We start from the raw sequence: 17,462 nt of genomic DNA on the forward strand, positions 1-17,462 counted from the left end.
TCAAGAGGAACATCTCAGTTGTACATGATATGTCCTGTTAAATATTAGTTGGTTAATGATTCTATCACATGGCGCAGCTGTAAGAGGTTGGTACTCTATTACCCTGTTGAGAATGTGTGTGCACAATAGTGATTTTTTCCCCATAGATCCATACCATAAGCCTGATGGCAGCTCGGGCTGCCTCCTGCTCAGAGCCGCGCCGACCCCCGGCAGGTCAATGTATTTTTTATTATTTGTTAATTTAGACCGAAAGAAAAATGTTCTTTAGTTTAATATACTTACTTAAATATTTTAAATAGGTAAACCGTCCGCTTGCTAACTGCTGCGAAAAATAAAACGCGAATTAAATTGTTAAATATTTTATTAATAATGTCTAACTGTTTTTAACGTCAGATTTATGACATTTTTTTAAAATAAAGTTGACAAAAAATGTTGATATAATTCTTGCACTATATAAAAAACGCAATCGTGTGATGATTGCGGTTGGAAGAGTCGTTAACTAAGTTTAAACTATGGCTAGCGGCGCTGTGTATAAAAAGCGCGGGGCCTTAGATCCAGTCTAGTCTTTGATCTATTCAGTTGTTTATGTCCAAATTGATTTCGTTTAACTTTTCTATTATAAATGAAGTTAATCCAGCGTCAGTTGTATCTGGGTATAATTAGACAGAAAACTAGGAAATACTCTCTTATTTCCAACTGTCCAATTTCCATGTTAAAATTGACAAATCTAATTATCATACTCATTTGGTCTATGTGTGAAACACCAGGAGTGCAATCCAGTATTATTGTAAAACACTTATTAATTCGACATAAAGTTAAAATATGTTGAATTTGATTACCGAGTATGGAAATTAATTAAATTTGGATTTTATTAAGATATGTTATGGTATATATTGCATATTATTGAAATCATAAACACACTCGAAAAACTCAAGGCGCAGCGGCCGTTTTTTGATTCGCTACATTGAGTAATTAATGTAAACTGAAACCCAAAGCGTAAAATGAAATTTCAAACGTAAATATTAAGTAATGTTCAAACGTATACGTAAGTATTATAGTCTTAGGAGACTTGTACAATAAATGCATTATATATTTTGTTATTTACAAGACATATGTTGCGCCTATTGTACCTACTTACTTATCGATACTCTACAACAATGAAATAGGTTGTAGTGTAAGTGTAACTTAAATAATTCCGGTGGCGGCACCCTCATTGTCTTAGCGCCTGTGTGTACCGCACACATGGGCGGCGCGGCCCTGCTGTTACTGTATGTGTAGGTCCAGAGGTACGATCTGCAGGGCTATCTGCATTGCTGCAGTTGGAGTTGTTCTCATGCATCCGCTAGCAGCGGACAAGGCAAGCCTTTGGAAGCGTCCAAGTTTCGTAATTGCTGTTTGAAGTTCTAATCTTGGCCACCAAACCAGGTCACCATAGGCTAGCATTGGCCTGATTATGGCCCTTGGGTAGAATGCCTGGCGAACCCCGAGGGCCCATCTTAAGGGCGTGTGAAGGGCTGAGGTGTTTTTAGTGGGTCGGGTCTCGCTACCCCTCTGAATAGCAGAAGGATTTGAGTGTAGACCCAGCCCCACAGTCCCCGCGTCAAGCTCGATATCCTTGGCGCGGGCCTGCGCAAGCGCATTTTCACCTCATACAAAAAATAAAAAATGGCCTGATTATGGCAGTGTATAGCCATATAGTTATTTTAGGCGATAGGCCCCGTTTCACGCCTAACATCTTTTTGCATTGATAGAAGGCGATTGTTGCTTTGTTTAGTTTGCGTTCTAGGTGTTCATTCCAGAGCAATTTACTGTCCAAAATCACACCTAAGTACTTGATTTCATTCTCACATTTGTGTTCAGAGTTGAAGAGTTTTGGATGTCTATGCAGTTCAAGAACTCTCCTGTTTGTAAAGATTATTCATTCTGTTTTTAATGGGTTGACAGATAGCTCGTGCTCATTGCACTATCTCTCAATCACTTTGAAAGCCCTTCTCATGAGGTCACATAAGGTGCTTTCAAAGCTCCTCGATATTAAAATAGCGACTATTAGCGATTAAAATAGCGATGGGATATGCGGACGACATACGCCAGCGTTGAGTCATGTAATAAGCTCGTTAACTACGAGATTCCACAGTGAAGCGATATGACATCTCCTTGTGGACAGCCTCTACTGACAATGCCACGTGTTGTGGAATTAACGGCGAATAGCTTGTTGTTTATCCACTCTATAAGAGTTAATGATACTCCACATGTTCCTAGTGCTCTGGTTATGCTCGTGAAGTTTGTTTTGTCAAAAGCGCCTTCGATGTCAATAAATGCACCAAGGGTGGATTGCTTTAACTTCAGAGTTTTCAATGCGAGACACGACGTTGTGGATGAATCAGTTGAGTTGGAAGCTAATGGACTAATCAAATATTGTGATTGCTTGATACGTTCATAGCACGCATGAAAATAGGATAATATACTTTTTGAATTAATTACTAAAGTATATACAATCTAATGATCAACACGAACCCAACAGCATATAAACATAATAAAAACAGTTTTAGCTAAGTTGTTTGTTCATTTCTCGTTATCGGGAAAGTAGTCAATGATAAGATGTTTGTGTCTTACACACGAAACCGATTTTTGGTAAAAATTCAAGCAAGTGTAAAAAAACGGCAATTCATTTAAATTAATTGCAACAAGAATAAGAAAACGATATTTTTACACTAGGTTTTTTTTATTATCAAAGATTGGTTAAAACAACGAACGAATAAAAACTACAAGTAGTTTTATAATTTTAATGTAAATCACGTGACAGTAACAATAGGCCGTTTAAGCGCTCGTTTCCTGCGCGTGCGTTTCTCATTGGCTCGTCGTTCATTCGTTGCTTCGCGGAACAATTGTTCGCTTTCGTTGGCTTCGACGTCACGTTGTAACCATTGTAAAGCGTGTAGGTTGTAACCGACCATGTCCTGAAAAATTAAAATTTTATTAATTGAGATAGAAAATAAAAACGCGGCCAACTTTATACGTATCATATTAAAACCCTGCTAACAAGGTTAACTCATAATAATGTTAAATGAAACAAATCAATAAAGAATGTTTATATAAAGAACAACAAACAAGTAAGGTCTACAACTATATCTAATCTGAAATAAAACTAAAATAAATGTAAACCTTAACTTTACTAATAAAGGCGTAATTTCCACTACATAGATTGGTGCAGTTCTTTTTCCATATAGATCAGTTTCCCAGCGTTGGGCATATCGAAGATGGACTCTAAGTTTGTCATTATGGTTTGAAAATTTTCAGATTTTTCTGTGCTTTGTTGACAATTATCTAGTGATTTTTAGTAGCCCTCCCAAATTGCTACAAAAATTCCTAAGAAAACAATTTTCTTTGGAATTTGTCCGTCAAACCGTCAAAAACACGGCAATCCCTTTTTTATACCCTATCCACAATCTAATATAAGGTGATCACAAACATCTCTATTGTATAAGGAAATAAGGCCAGTGCTAATTTTAATTATCTCAAAAACACTCAACTCCAAAATTATTTCGTAATATTTTTTACGTTTAATAATTTATTTTCAAAAGTACAAATTATTTTTAAGTTTTACAAGAAGTGGTACTTTCTTACGATGTAATACATACCCTAAGCTCCGTGAGCCTCATATTAGCCTTCGCCTGGATCTGTATGAGATATTTCAGCAGATGCCGGTTGGCCACGAGCGGAGCGTGATGCACTCGAACGAGGAAGAACGCTAAGCGACATAACAGCTCCGTATTGTCTCCGCGTTCTAGGAGAGTTGGAAGAAGCTTCACAACCTCACACGCAGAATTAAACGGGAGGAGGAGGAGTGCTTCCTCCAGGTCACTGAAGAAGAAAACATTATTTTGTCACATTAATTTACTCTAAAGAAAATCAAATTAGAACATTTTTACAAAAAATTTAACATAAAGCAAACCTTTTGTCAGTTCACTCAAACGAACATTTTATATGTATGGAGGTTGTTAAGCATTCAATTTTTGAAGGTTTTCATTGTTCCATTTTTTTTCATAACAGAATAAACTCAAAGAGACGACTGAGTGCAAGTGACAAAACATTCTACGGCAAATTCGATTTAGTACGTTAATAAGAACGTACAAATAATTGTGTACACGTTTTGAAAAATCAAAGTACTATAATATCGATACTTATTTTTTATATAAATAAGCTTACAGAACCGAGACAAATTATATTTATACCAATTATTGAATTATTTGTTACAAACAAACAAAATTTATAAATATTTGAGCGTATTGCGTAAACTGAAAAATGATTTTTTTTCTAAATTAATTGTTAATTAAAATGTTCTTCCTACTTATACTAATATCTAGAAAAAGTATTTCAACCGACTCGTGTCTCACCTGGAGCGTATCTTCCGAACAGTCGCAAGTAAGAAGTCCTCGGCAGTAGAGCAATTGTACGCAGCCATCAATACGGGAGGCTGTACGGGCGCGCCCTTCGCCTCTGCCACTTGAGATGCGTATTCCGCTCCCACTGACAGGCACTCGAGAATTGAGTCTGCCTGGAAATTATTAACATAGACTTAACCCTTAAAGGTCTATGGTCAAATTAGAAGCGCATTTATTAAAAAAATATGACAACTGTCAAGTGTTATTAATGTATTATAACTATCTATTATACTTTTACACTGACTTATAAAAGAGTTTAATAGAAGTAAACTATTATGACTGATACTTACAGCTTTTTCAGCACCAATTGTTTTCTTCGTGGGCATGGTTAAACCTGGTAAACCAGGTACAGGGGCCTGTAGAATAATTCAATTTGAGAAATTAATCGCGTGAATTTAATCTTTTAGAAATTCTAGACAACGAATATTATTTTAATGTTTCGGATGAAAATGCTAAATTAAAACTCTTATAAACGTTAAAAACAATATTGAAACTTTGTTCTTATTCATTAAGGAAAATCACTATATTAGAATAAACAAATAAAATATTGTATATATCCTAAAATAGATACATATATAGTGATAGATAGAAATAGATACAAATAGATACCGAACATCTGTTATTATTCCTTCAAAAGAAGTTATATTTGATTTACATGGTAAAATTAAAATATCCTTGTAAATGCATACATGTTGATCCCCTGTTGCCAGTCCTTCTTCCTCCTCGTCCTGGTCTCCAAGTACCAGGGGCTCATCAGTGCGAGAGTAAAGTCTTAAAGCGCGATCAGAACCACATGAAGCTACATGTAAACCTCCTGCGCCTACTGACAACCCATAACACTCCCCTGCGTGACCCTACGAACATTTTAATTATTGTTGTAAGCAAAGAACTATATCCAAGGTAAAGTAGTTTATATTGATACATTCCGATCCGAAGAACCATTTTATATTTTATTAAATATATTTCTAGATTTAAGTAATGTTTCAATGTTAACGTTTCATGTAGCTTAATGTTATAGTTAGGCTACAAAAGCCTGGGCGATTTAAAATAGTGCCGGATAGTTTATTGTCGATTCGATTTCGATTTGACAACTAGCAGTAAATGCAAAAGCCAAAAAATACATCAATTAATGATATATTGATCTTAGGCATGTTAGTCATGTGAATTTATGGTGATAATAAGTATAAAATGTATTAAATGGTTTGGGCATACGTGTAATCAGAGACATAAATAAATATATCATCATCATATATATATATATATATATCATTCTATTGATGATGTGTACCATTAAACCGGGGACGGTCTTTTGTATGAGAAAAAAACAGAAAAATTATTGGTTTAGATATGTTCCTTTTCATAAGCTATGTTTATTAAACAATAATTAAGTTGTTGAATGAATGTTTTATTATTATTAACCTCACTCAGTAAGGAATATCAGTGGAAATGAAATGAACAAATATACTTACATTAAGGATGATAATATTATCATATGAATCTCCATCCCATTGCTTCACTTTTCCATCTTTGGAGCCCGTGAAGAAATAATGTGTACTGGGAACGAATTGGAGAGCGGTCACCGAGTCGTTGTGGGCGAAAATTGACTTGTGACAATCACCAAAGTCCATGCCCCATATTTTGACGTTTCGGTCTGCTGAACCGGTCGCTATGAGGTTTGAGTCGTAGCTTATGTCCAAGGATAAAACGGGCAGCTTGTGACCGTATAGAGACAGGTAGAACTGTAAAAGAATACGTGTTTAAGATAAATATAAACAATTAAATATACTTTCCGTCCGAATGAAGATAACAATTTTAACGATCAACGAAATTGTGAACACCCAATCTATAGACTTTGGATATGTGATTTGTATTTTTATAACAAATGAAGAACAAAATTCTACTTTATCCCTAACATAGGCTGTATTTATTTCAAATATTTAAAAAATAAGCAGGCGAGCGATGTATGTATCGGCCGGGGCGGGCTTGGCTGACTTTTGGTAGTTTTGACAAAAGAACAATATGGTCAACCATTTCATGGGACGCTATGCAAGCGTGTGCTGCAAGAATAAAAATTGTGTGAATACATAGGAAATAATGTGGGAATCATAAAACGTCTTAGGTCAGCGCCTCAGATTTTTGTATCTGTTTCATGATCATTTGTAAATCGAATAGGCAAGTAGGTGATCAGCCTTCTGTGCCTGACGCACGCCATCGGCTTTTTGGGTCTAAAGCAAGCCGGTTTCCTCACGATGTTTTCCTTCACCGTTCGAGCGAATGTTAAATGCGCACATAGAAATAAAATCCATTGGTGCACAGCCGGGGTCGAACCTACGACCTCAGGGATGAGAATCGCACGCTGAAGCCACTAGGTCAACACTGCTCAATAATTAAATATTAACTTTTGAAGTGAAACTTCTTTATCGACGTTGGAAAAAATATACCGTCACATTTTTCCGTTATGCGCCATCATTTTCTTGTCCCTACCACGGTTGATTCGAAGAGTAGTTTCTCCATCACGGGTTGCCATGTCGTTAAAGGGGATTTACTCCAACCTCTAGACTTGACCGTTTTTCTAGTGCACCCTTATGTATTTCTAACACTATAGTGACGTATATATATATCATTTATAACGTATATATATATATATATATTAAAGTGATAAAGAGTCATGGTCATAAAGAAGTTTGACTTCTTACGTGTGTACGCTAGTACACGCACACATTTTTTTTTACTAAAATGTGTCAAACATTTCTAAGAAATACTTTATAAATAAATAAAGTTTTCATATGCTTTATCCTAACTTACTTTAAAGGTATCCAAAAAGAATATCTTGACAGTAGAGTCCAATAATGCGACTGCAATGAATTTACTGTTCGGACTGATTTTGACAGCTGTCACCGTCTCTTCTAGCTCCAACGTTCTCGTGTGTAGGAGGGATAGCACCTGATATAAAAAAAAATACAATTCATACGAATGAAATACAATAAAATAGATTTTGATTTACTACACTAAAAAAAATTGTCACACTAAAAACTAAGTACCGTAAAATACTCCAACTTTGCCACCAGGGAAAACTTTTCCCAAAATACAATTTCTAAGGAAATCGTCTCATGTCAAAAAAAGTATCAAACTTATGACATTGATAATATTAAGAGAAAATAAAATATACATGTGGCCACATAGAATAACACGTGTGCTTTTAACTAGACTCGGTTACCTGTCAGCACTTGTTAAAGACGGGGTGTGGTTTTGCGGGCAAATTTCCGTGGATATTTGGAAGTGGATTGCGCGTCATGGCGAAAACACCGATACGCTTAATGGATTGTTTGACATGTAAAACAATTTGATGAGTATTTTGATGATAGTTTCGTTGCTGTAACTCATGCTTTACCAAAGTTATGATAGCGGGCAAAGTTACTCAGTAATATGCAGCAGTATCATTGTCAACATTGCCCGCCGTCAAAAAACATCCAGGGTTGTCAATTTAGTTTATTTTATATAGCTGCCAAAAAATGAGAGTAATGTTTTCAGAGTTTATGTCTGTATGTTGTATTTTATATTTTACCAGTCATCTACATAATATATTATATATAAATAAAATAAATCAATATTATTATGTAGGTATGATGTATCGTTGGAATCCTTACATCATCTAAATTCTCTATGGTGTAAATCATACAGTAATTTATTTACGAAAATTTAAGAATCTAAATGTGATACAGGAATGACCTTTTCATATCCAACAGTTGATGACATTTGCACCATAAAACATTTGGAAGATATTATAACAGTTTTACCCGAGCCAACCAACTCGACGTGGTCAAATAATATTTCACGTGAATTTTAGTAATTTTAACATACTGTTACGAGCTAGGGGATCGGATAGAAAATGCCGTAGATTTATTCAAGGGTTCTTGAAAACGCAATGAGGAATTTATGGGCACAAATTAATTGCAGAGATGCACTAATTACACACACAAAAACAGTCACTAATTACTTCACTTATGCACACTTCACACAGTACTTTATCACTTGTATTCACTTTATTCGCACTTTATCGCTTCGGTGTTTCGCTCTTGTTATCGCATTCAAAACTAAAGGCGATTAGTCGCGTTTCGGCTCGCTTATATATCCCTGGGAATAATTCTAAACAATATTCGAGAACTTTCTAGGCGGGCTTGCTACTGAGTAGCGATTGCACAATTCTAGAACGTCCGCACTCTTTGTCTCTTTCGCACGTTGCTCCGTCCTTGTCGTACGGCGTTCTAGAGTGCTCAGTCTGGTTTCGAGAAAGTTCTGACCTTCTCTCTCTCTCTCTCGTATCATTTCGTCCTTGTCTCACACCTAGAAAGTTCGGTCTAGAATATTCCTTCATCAAAGGGGTATACCTAGGCCTGAAAACGCCTGAAAACGGGTCTCCTGAAAACTGCACCAATCGACTACACATGTTCTGAAACTGACTGAAAAAAGGTTTCAGCTTCCTGAAAACTAGGGTAACATTATGGAAATTACAATTTTCTAATATGTGATTGACCCTCTCCTGAAACGGTCAGAAATCATATTACAGCCTGCTGAAAAGTTCTCTAACTAGTGGAAAAATCTAGAAACATTGCAGTCGACCCGTCTCCGTAACAATACAATAAAAGTTTACTCGGCGAAATTTGTGTAAATTTTAAAATAAATTAATTAAAATTCAGTAATTAATGACTGAATAATTTGATAAACTAACTATAAACTATAATTTTATTCTTAATTATTATATAATTTTATTCTTATGTTAAATGACTGAAGTGATATCTTAATGACTGTACTGTCGAAAATATACTTTTAATAATAACTGAAAAAAAATTGAAAATGCTCATTTCACCTACTCATAATTTTTTTTTTTAATTTACGTACGACATAAAAGGAAAGGTACGCCTTGAACTTTTGAGGTGTATATCTCTAAGTTTATGTTTTGTTATAAGCACTTGTTTAATTTATTTTCAGATTTTTTTAATGTTGATTTTTGTCTTTTGAAAAAAATGACAACTGTAACTATTTTACAATAAGAATTTAAGTCTTTAATAAAAAGAAATATATTTTTATTTTTTATATCTTACTTTCCTCTACTTATGTAGGTATTTTCTTATTCACTCAAATATTACAACCCTAGCACATTTAAATCATTACAAACCGTTTGTATGGAGAAGTGAAAATATATCAGGGTAACATTGCCCACTAATTTTTGTAGAAAAATATTTATTATTATTATATGATTTCGAGTAAATCTTTTGAGAGAACGCTTTCATTGCCAAAATGCTTTTACTAGTTCTTTTGGCCTCCAAATAAGTGCCTTAGTTCGGCTACATATCATCATGGGCAATGTTGGCTAAAAGTCCAGATAACTTTGCCCGCCTCAAAAATTGTTTATAAAATGGGGAAAACAATGACAAATGTTATATTTTTTATAAATCAATGCATAGTTTATGATCTTACTATTGCCACAGATAAAAAATATGTGAGGGGAAACATCCAAAAAACTTGAAATATTTCAGTTTATTTAAAAAATGTGGGCAATGTTGGCATGTTTTACGGTAAGTACACAATTTCAATGTTATTTTTGTTAACAATTATGCGCTAAAAATATTAGGTCACCTTAAATATATCAATTTTTACCGACTTGAAAAATGTGATATTGTTTCATAATATTTGCGCTCATATTATTACTAAGCATGGTGCAAATGTTGTTCAGTATGAACGGTATTCAACAAAACTCTATTTAATATAATAAAAGTATCATTTTAGCAAACAGTCCAATTGTTCAAATCGATAAATAGTTTTGATATTTTATTTGGTACCTACGTAAATAATAATTATAAAGTTTTTAATCACTTAAATATACTTTAATTCATACAAATATTGGCGTAGATAACAATTATTTTTATATTATATAGGCAAGTGAGCGTTCAAGTATTACGTAACGAATTTGAGGGGGGGGGGGGGGTTAAGAATTGTAAAACGTTACCTTTGCCTTAGATTCACCAGTGGGATCGTCAATGAGTTCGAATTGCCATAGCTTCACAGTTTTATCGCCTCCACCCGAATAACATCCTCGCTGAAAAAAAATTGAATGCTAATTTATATGGCATTATATGGGATAGGTTCCTAGATGACAAAGTATAAAAAAAACTAATAATTAAAAAATCATATAAATTGAAGTTTGACCATATTGATTAATTATTATCAGCTTCAGACTTAGGCTATGGTTTAAAGAATTTTGTATTTTTTCTTTCTTGGCAGTTTTTAAAAGCTTCTTCAATTCAGTACTGATATTCAGCAGTGGCAATTTGTCTCTTAAAATTAAGATTTCGCTCCATAGACCGAATCGCAGTGAAGGCGGCTTATATCAAAGTCCAAACTAATACAGCGGCGATATCATTTAACAACATACTTAAAGTATAGTTGTAATAAGGTCTATTTTTATTTTTTAATAGTCCATTTGACGGCGTTTACATAGGATTTGGGTTGGATACCTTTTTATTATTATATATGAACTAATTAGATCCGCGAATAAAATCTTTTTTTGCTGTATAATTCTCGTTTGGTTTCTCTGATTTTGTTTTATTTATTTGGTCTGAGAACAGGAACTATTTTTAAACCCCTAAGCGATAAAGGCGGCCACACAAATGGTATTTGGTATTTGAAATCATCTACTATTGGTTGGTATAATAGGTTTACTAGTAACAACCTACTCTCATGACTTACCAAATCTGGTGTTAGTCCGACAACAGCACAATTAGTGGTATGAGCGGGTACGGATTCCAATATGGTACCAGCGGCTACGTCAATTAGCAGTAACTGTCCGTCGACACATCCCACCAGTGCGTGTCTGTCCCCTGGTGCGAAGCACGCACTGACTGGCCTACCGCAAGGTACCGGTATGGTACGGAGGCATGATTGGCTATTTCTGTAAATAATATAGAATATAATGCTATTCGTAATGGGCGGATAAATATCATTTGTAGTCGTTAATTTTTTTAAGAATTCGAGGCCCCGTATGCGACAAGATATTCACAATTGTTGAAGATGTAGATATTTCCACCTTACGAAAGACGGTATGGAAAATATTTTTCCCGCTTTTTAGTTACATTTTATATAGCAGTGTTACTACATTTAGTTTATTATTTCAAATATTAAGTTGTCGTTAGTTCAATATTCAATTTCAGTTTTTTTTTTAATTATCTTTAAATTATGTAGTCGGTTTTGGCTTTGTATATTGTCTAAGTGGTTTTTTATAACAAGTATAATATGTATAGTTGTACGATAAACAAATAAAATAATCAATCTAAATTTTCATATTTTCGGGTACGGACAAGAAATATTACTTTTTTCCCGACATAACATTTTTATTTTACCCGGAATCTAAAATTTGTCTTGAGACACGAACACGGTAGTCTTGATTTGAAAAACATGAATCATATTCATGAAAATTCATCTAAACAATTGCAGTGTTACAACTTAATGGTTCGTTCTCTTTCTGTTAAAGCCTGTTAACGTTGTGATAGAAGGAAACAAATATGTTTATCGGGATGCATACAATTGTAAATTATATGGATGCTTTATATTTTAAGGCTTGTTAACATGGTCTTAAAACTAAATGATTTCAATAAAAAATACTTATAATACCTGTTCCATATCTTGATTGAGTCCACAGAAGCGGACAGTATAGCGAGATTGTCAGAACTAAATGTCACACATCTTGGCTCTTTCTGATGTCCTGGTATAGTAATCTGCTTCAGACATTTCACTGCAAGAGATAGATAAAAATTAAAACCTATTTTCCATATCTGGCTTCATTTGAAGATGGTATAACATTAGTTTCTAAAGTATTATATTTTTAACCATTCAGAAATGTCTAATTAAATACTAAATACACACGATGAGTACAGATACCGGCAAACATCTTGAACAAATGTACTTGCCTGCGCAGAAGCGATTTATAGGTATCACTGAGAAAGGGGAGGGGCGGTGGTGCGCGGCGGGAGTGTGACGTGTCAATCGCATGATTGGTAAATTTGACGTTTGTGTCCCGCGCTGCGCAAAATTTCCCCCACTCCCTTGTTTAATGCTCAAGAAGTTTGCCGGTATCTGTACTTAAAATTGTTAACAATTATTTATTTAAAGGAAAGCTACGCTCTTTAACCGAAAGTCTACGAAATTTAACTAGATTTATATAAAAAGGGTTCATAGTTAATAAAGAACTCTTTTTACAGTAATCTATATGGGAAAAGTACATTGGATTAGAAATGATATAACTAGCGGACCCGATAGACGTCCTGCTTGATATTTCAAGCTATTAGGATGAAGTATGAAGAACAAAGTATGAAGGCACCGACTGCAGCGCCATCTAACGGGCTGAATCTAAACCATCCAGGGCGCCACCCAAACGCATACTAAATTCATTCAAATCGCCCCAGCCGGTTAAGTTCAGTGACATACATACGTACAGCAGAATTAATTATATAAAGATAAACTTCCTACCAACTTCGATTCGGAATGATTTAATAAAAAAGAATATTAAATTATTAATGCATTAAAATTATATTAGTCAGTACACCTATACGGACACCTGTATTCGACTACGACTTGTCGAACTGGGCTACCTATCATCAATTCTTAGTTATAAACATATATGTCTAGTTTATGTTTCCACCACAATATTGTAATTAGGTATACAATAATAAAAGATTAAAATTGGCCTCTGGTAGTAGCGGTGACCCCAGAGCTGGGGCTTTCGCCCCTGGGGTATCGCAAAAGCTAGCATTAAAGGGACGAATTTTTCAAATTTGTATTATTTTCTATTTCATCATTATAAGTCTCTTTTTTTGGTCCATTTCTGTACGTAGGTCCCTCTATATTAGCCTAGAGGCCAGGCGAAGAAGGAGAGTGGATGCATCTGCATCCACTGGGAGCCTTTTCGGCAGTTTGTCGGCACCCAAGCCAAATAATCCCTCCTGCAACTGCTGAACTGGGGAGTGAGAAGGCACTTGTTGTTGGAGGGGAAGAAAAAGCCGAAATTGTCCCGCCAGGATAAATTTTCTATGTATCCATTTTTACTTTTTATATTTACCTTCACTTGACTCGGAAATATTCAAACTATGCATCTCAACTGTATTACTGGCAAGGGACACACCAACTCTCAATTCCCCTGACATTCCTAATAGAAGAGTTGTGGATTTCATTTTCCCGCTTAGTTTCATTGACGTCAATCTTCGCACTTCGTCGGATAACGTTAGGATTTCGGCTACGTCCAGATTTTCATTTGCATTATCGGCCTCTTCTGCCTGTTTCCTGTAAAAATAATGTATGTTAATATATTTCTTTAGTTTGCCAATATTAATCTGTAAACGATTATTCATTGTGATATCCATAGCTGTTACACTTTCAATTGTCGTTCAGTTTGTATAGTTTAATTCTTTTTATCTATTCGTGTTTATTGTTTGATTATAAGTACTTGTTTTTTATATTATATTGTACCAATGTATCAGTGTGCCAAGCATTGGCAAGCTTTTATAAATAAATAAACTAAATATCAACTTCTGTAATTAAAATGATCGATAGTAATAGTTATTGTCTGAAATATACAATATTTGTAGATAAAATGGCGATACAAGTGATATAGAGAATAAATAGAGAAACTCTATTTAATTTTTGTGAAGGTACAGTTCTTTTTTGGGAATCTCTGAAACTTCTCTTTGTCCATAAAAAAAATACTTGAAATTAACAAAAATCCTTTTCTCTCATAAAACCTATCAACTAGACAAGAGTTTTCTTAATTAAAGTTAAGTTTACTTAAGTAAAGGGTATAATGTTGGTGTGAATTCTAATTCAAAGGTAGTAAGTCCTATATTATTTTTAATTGAAAATTTCTAATAGAACTAGAAATTGGCATTACCAACGCCTTTCTTATGTTTAAGTAGATACAATATGATAATTTTTTATCTATAGAACATTATTCAATTTAAAAATTTTACTTACGCAAGCCTCTTTCGTTGCTTCTTGATCCTTTTGTTCATCCTGAGTTTTGCATCTTCATCAGAACAGAAGGCAAATAGTTCCAATAATGAGTCAGTGCCATAACAAGCCAATACTTTTTGCCCTGGATCTGTGGCCATTCCAACTACACGACCTTTGCCACCTCGTACTAGTGTACCAACTTGGTGACACTGTAGTACCTGAAAAATTTATGACTATATAAAATTATTTCAGAATGCAAAGTTCTATTTCGAGATCAAGACAAATTTTGTTTTTTTTAATAAATAAGAGGGCTAATCGGGTCAATGGGACGGCCTTAAAAGGCATTCTACAGCCAATATTACCTACTATATTGTAGAGTGAAAGGAGAGTACTTAAAAAGTATAAGTAAAATTTAGTTTTAAATTATTTTTCCAATAATTACTTAATTAGAAAATTATTTCAATATATTTTTTCTTTATATAAACATTACAGTGATTTGGTGTAAAAAGTGTGCACTGAGCAAGCAACAAAGTCATTTGGATTTATAGAATAACAAGTTATTTCATTTATATGGTGACTTGTTTTGATTTCCATTCTAATATTAATAAAACTTACAGAACTTTCTTCAGAATCTCCATCTTCTAGTTTAACAATTTCTAGTTGTTGTGCAATTTGGTCTTCTTCTTTTATCTTATCAGTCCATACCAGCTTCCATACTCTTAGTTCTTGATCTGTACTGCCTGTTACTAAATATCTTTCCTCTTTCAATAAAATGGATGACCACACCTGATAAAAAACAACTGTTGTAAATAAATATCAATGTTTTTTTACCCAGTAAAATATACTAAATATACTATAATAGTGTAAATACTTTACAAGAATTATAAGTTCAATGATAGTAGAGTCAACTAAAGTTAGGGTGTTACATGAAAGAAATATACAACATAATATATAAGCTGTAGTAACTTTAGAACAGTGTTTTACACATTTATCATCATGCGACCCCCACAGAACAAAAAAAATATTATTATCCTCAGCCCTTTTTATTTTTTTCAATTATTTTCTTACCTTTGAAAACCAATGTTCTAAAAATATACAACTTTGTTGATTTTATTCTGATAATATACCTCTGTTTGATGTCCACCAAGTGTTTTAAAGCAGTGTTTAGTTTCAATGTCCCAAAACTTCACAAAAGTGTCTTTAGAAGAGCTGACCACACAATTTTTGCCATTTATGAAAAGTACACTGGTGATTATTCCTTTATGTCCACTAAACCTGGCTATACCAGTTTCTGAGACAACATCCCATAATATTACCTCGGTGTCCTGAAAGTAGTTTTAAAATATTATTAAGTAATTATTTATCTAAAGGGAAAAAAATAATTCATTAAAATTATATTGTATGGCACTAATCCACCCATAAAAATGATGTTATTTTTAAAATATGAGCATTATTATTAATATTCATATTTAACATAATGCATTTGTCTTTAATATTAACTTGCTTTTTGTAGATTTCTACTATTTAATGTTAAGGATATCTAGCTCATCTTAAGTTTAGAATATAGGAATGAACAACAGCTAAGGAGTTATATAGTGGTTCAATAAATTGTCTTATGTTTTAGGTGGGATACAAACAATTACATACTTGTAAACCATTGATCCAATATGTATTGCACCTAACATGTATAGGCCATGACTAATGAGTCATTCTAAACTTTACACAGAAATGAAAAATTGAAATATTCTAGAAAAAAACATTATTGGCCAGCATTTCCAGAAACAGCATACCTTTGATCCTGATACAATTCTGTGCCCCTGGTCATCATACTGTAAGCAAGTAATAGCTGACTTGTGCCCAGCAAAAACACATATAACTTCATTACTATTAAGGTCATATACATTGATATTACCATCAACATAGCCTACAGCCATATGATTCCCAGTGGGGCTACATGCTATTTGGGAGACCACCACTTTCTCTCCAGTAATGACTTGTGCCTTAAAAATTAAAATAATAGTATTGTATATTTGGACTGGTATATATAACAAATTCCTTAATTTTTTTGTTTGTTCTCGTCATCTCTTTGCTTCTTCTATCTTTAAGATAAAAAATGCAGACAAAACAAATGGCAAGATTTATTTTTAATTGTCCAACTCATATGAATTTTTATTTTAGTCTTAACTTGTCTTTATAGGTTTTTGTTCAGTGGTACTCACAGTAACATATAGAATTTATGTAATTTTAGTATCAAAGATTCCCATTTATTTGATGCTGAATATATAATATTTCTCTTTGGCTTCTTTTGCAAGTGCCAAAACAAAATAAAATTTCGTTGATGTATGTACGTCGTAAAAATGTGGTATTTAACACATTTTGTTATATAATGTAAAATGCAATGTGTGTGTCGAGCAATGCTTTACAATTTTATTAATATCAAACCATTACCTTTTCTCCCAATCGCATGTCCCAAATAATAACATGCTCACATGCTCCTACTGCTATGTATCTTCCAGATATGCCATTAAGTGTTACATGGCTGATGTTACAATCTGAGCTAGCAACGACGTTAAAAATTCCACTTGGTGCATACCGAAGATATTGCTTAGTTAGACCCATAACTAATAATTATTATTTTATAACCAAGTTTAACACAAAATCCACATTGTTTTGTTATGACTTTTAAAGTTTTAACCACAGCTGACAGCAGATTAGGATTTAAATTTCAACTTCGAAGAAAGTGCCAATTTCAACAGACAATTGCATGTTCCATGTAAATTGTCATATGTTGTATATATTTCACATAGTATACTTGTAAAACAAAAAAACTTATTAAAAAGAGTGGCAGAGAGTTTTATATACTGTATTATTTGAAGCATCTAATGTATATTTCTTTTTTTTGACGTTCATAAGTTATTAAAAAATTAAGTGTTAGCTATATGAATAAATGATTTTTGATTTTGATAGAAGATATAGAATTGGAAATATACTTAACAGGGAGATATTATTTTTAAAGGGAAA

The 17,462-nt window shown here is 33.6% G+C and overlaps 1 protein-coding gene across 1 annotated transcript; it reads right to left on the bottom strand.

Moving 5' to 3' along the window:
• Positions 1-2,769: 2,769 nt before the first annotated feature.
• LOC123712209 (WD repeat-containing protein 3) lies at positions 2,770-17,129 on the bottom strand. Its single transcript, XM_045665205.1, has 16 exons — positions 16,890-17,129; positions 16,232-16,441; positions 15,569-15,766; positions 15,057-15,227; positions 14,463-14,659; positions 13,555-13,775; positions 12,111-12,231; positions 11,190-11,391; positions 10,450-10,539; positions 7,248-7,385; positions 5,912-6,181; positions 5,132-5,296; positions 4,733-4,798; positions 4,395-4,555; positions 3,639-3,861; positions 2,770-2,957 (listed from the first exon to the last, which is right to left on the bottom strand). Exons 1-16 carry the CDS (start codon positions 17,058-17,060, stop codon positions 2,793-2,795), a joined length of 2,769 nt encoding a protein of 922 aa, XP_045521161.1. The 5' UTR covers positions 17,061-17,129; the 3' UTR covers positions 2,770-2,792.
• Positions 17,130-17,462: the final 333 nt, after the last annotated feature.

Source organism: Pieris brassicae, chromosome 7 (assembly GCF_905147105.1).
Source record: "Pieris brassicae chromosome 7, ilPieBrab1.1, whole genome shotgun sequence".
Classification (NCBI taxonomy): domain Eukaryota; kingdom Metazoa; phylum Arthropoda; class Insecta; order Lepidoptera; family Pieridae; genus Pieris; species Pieris brassicae.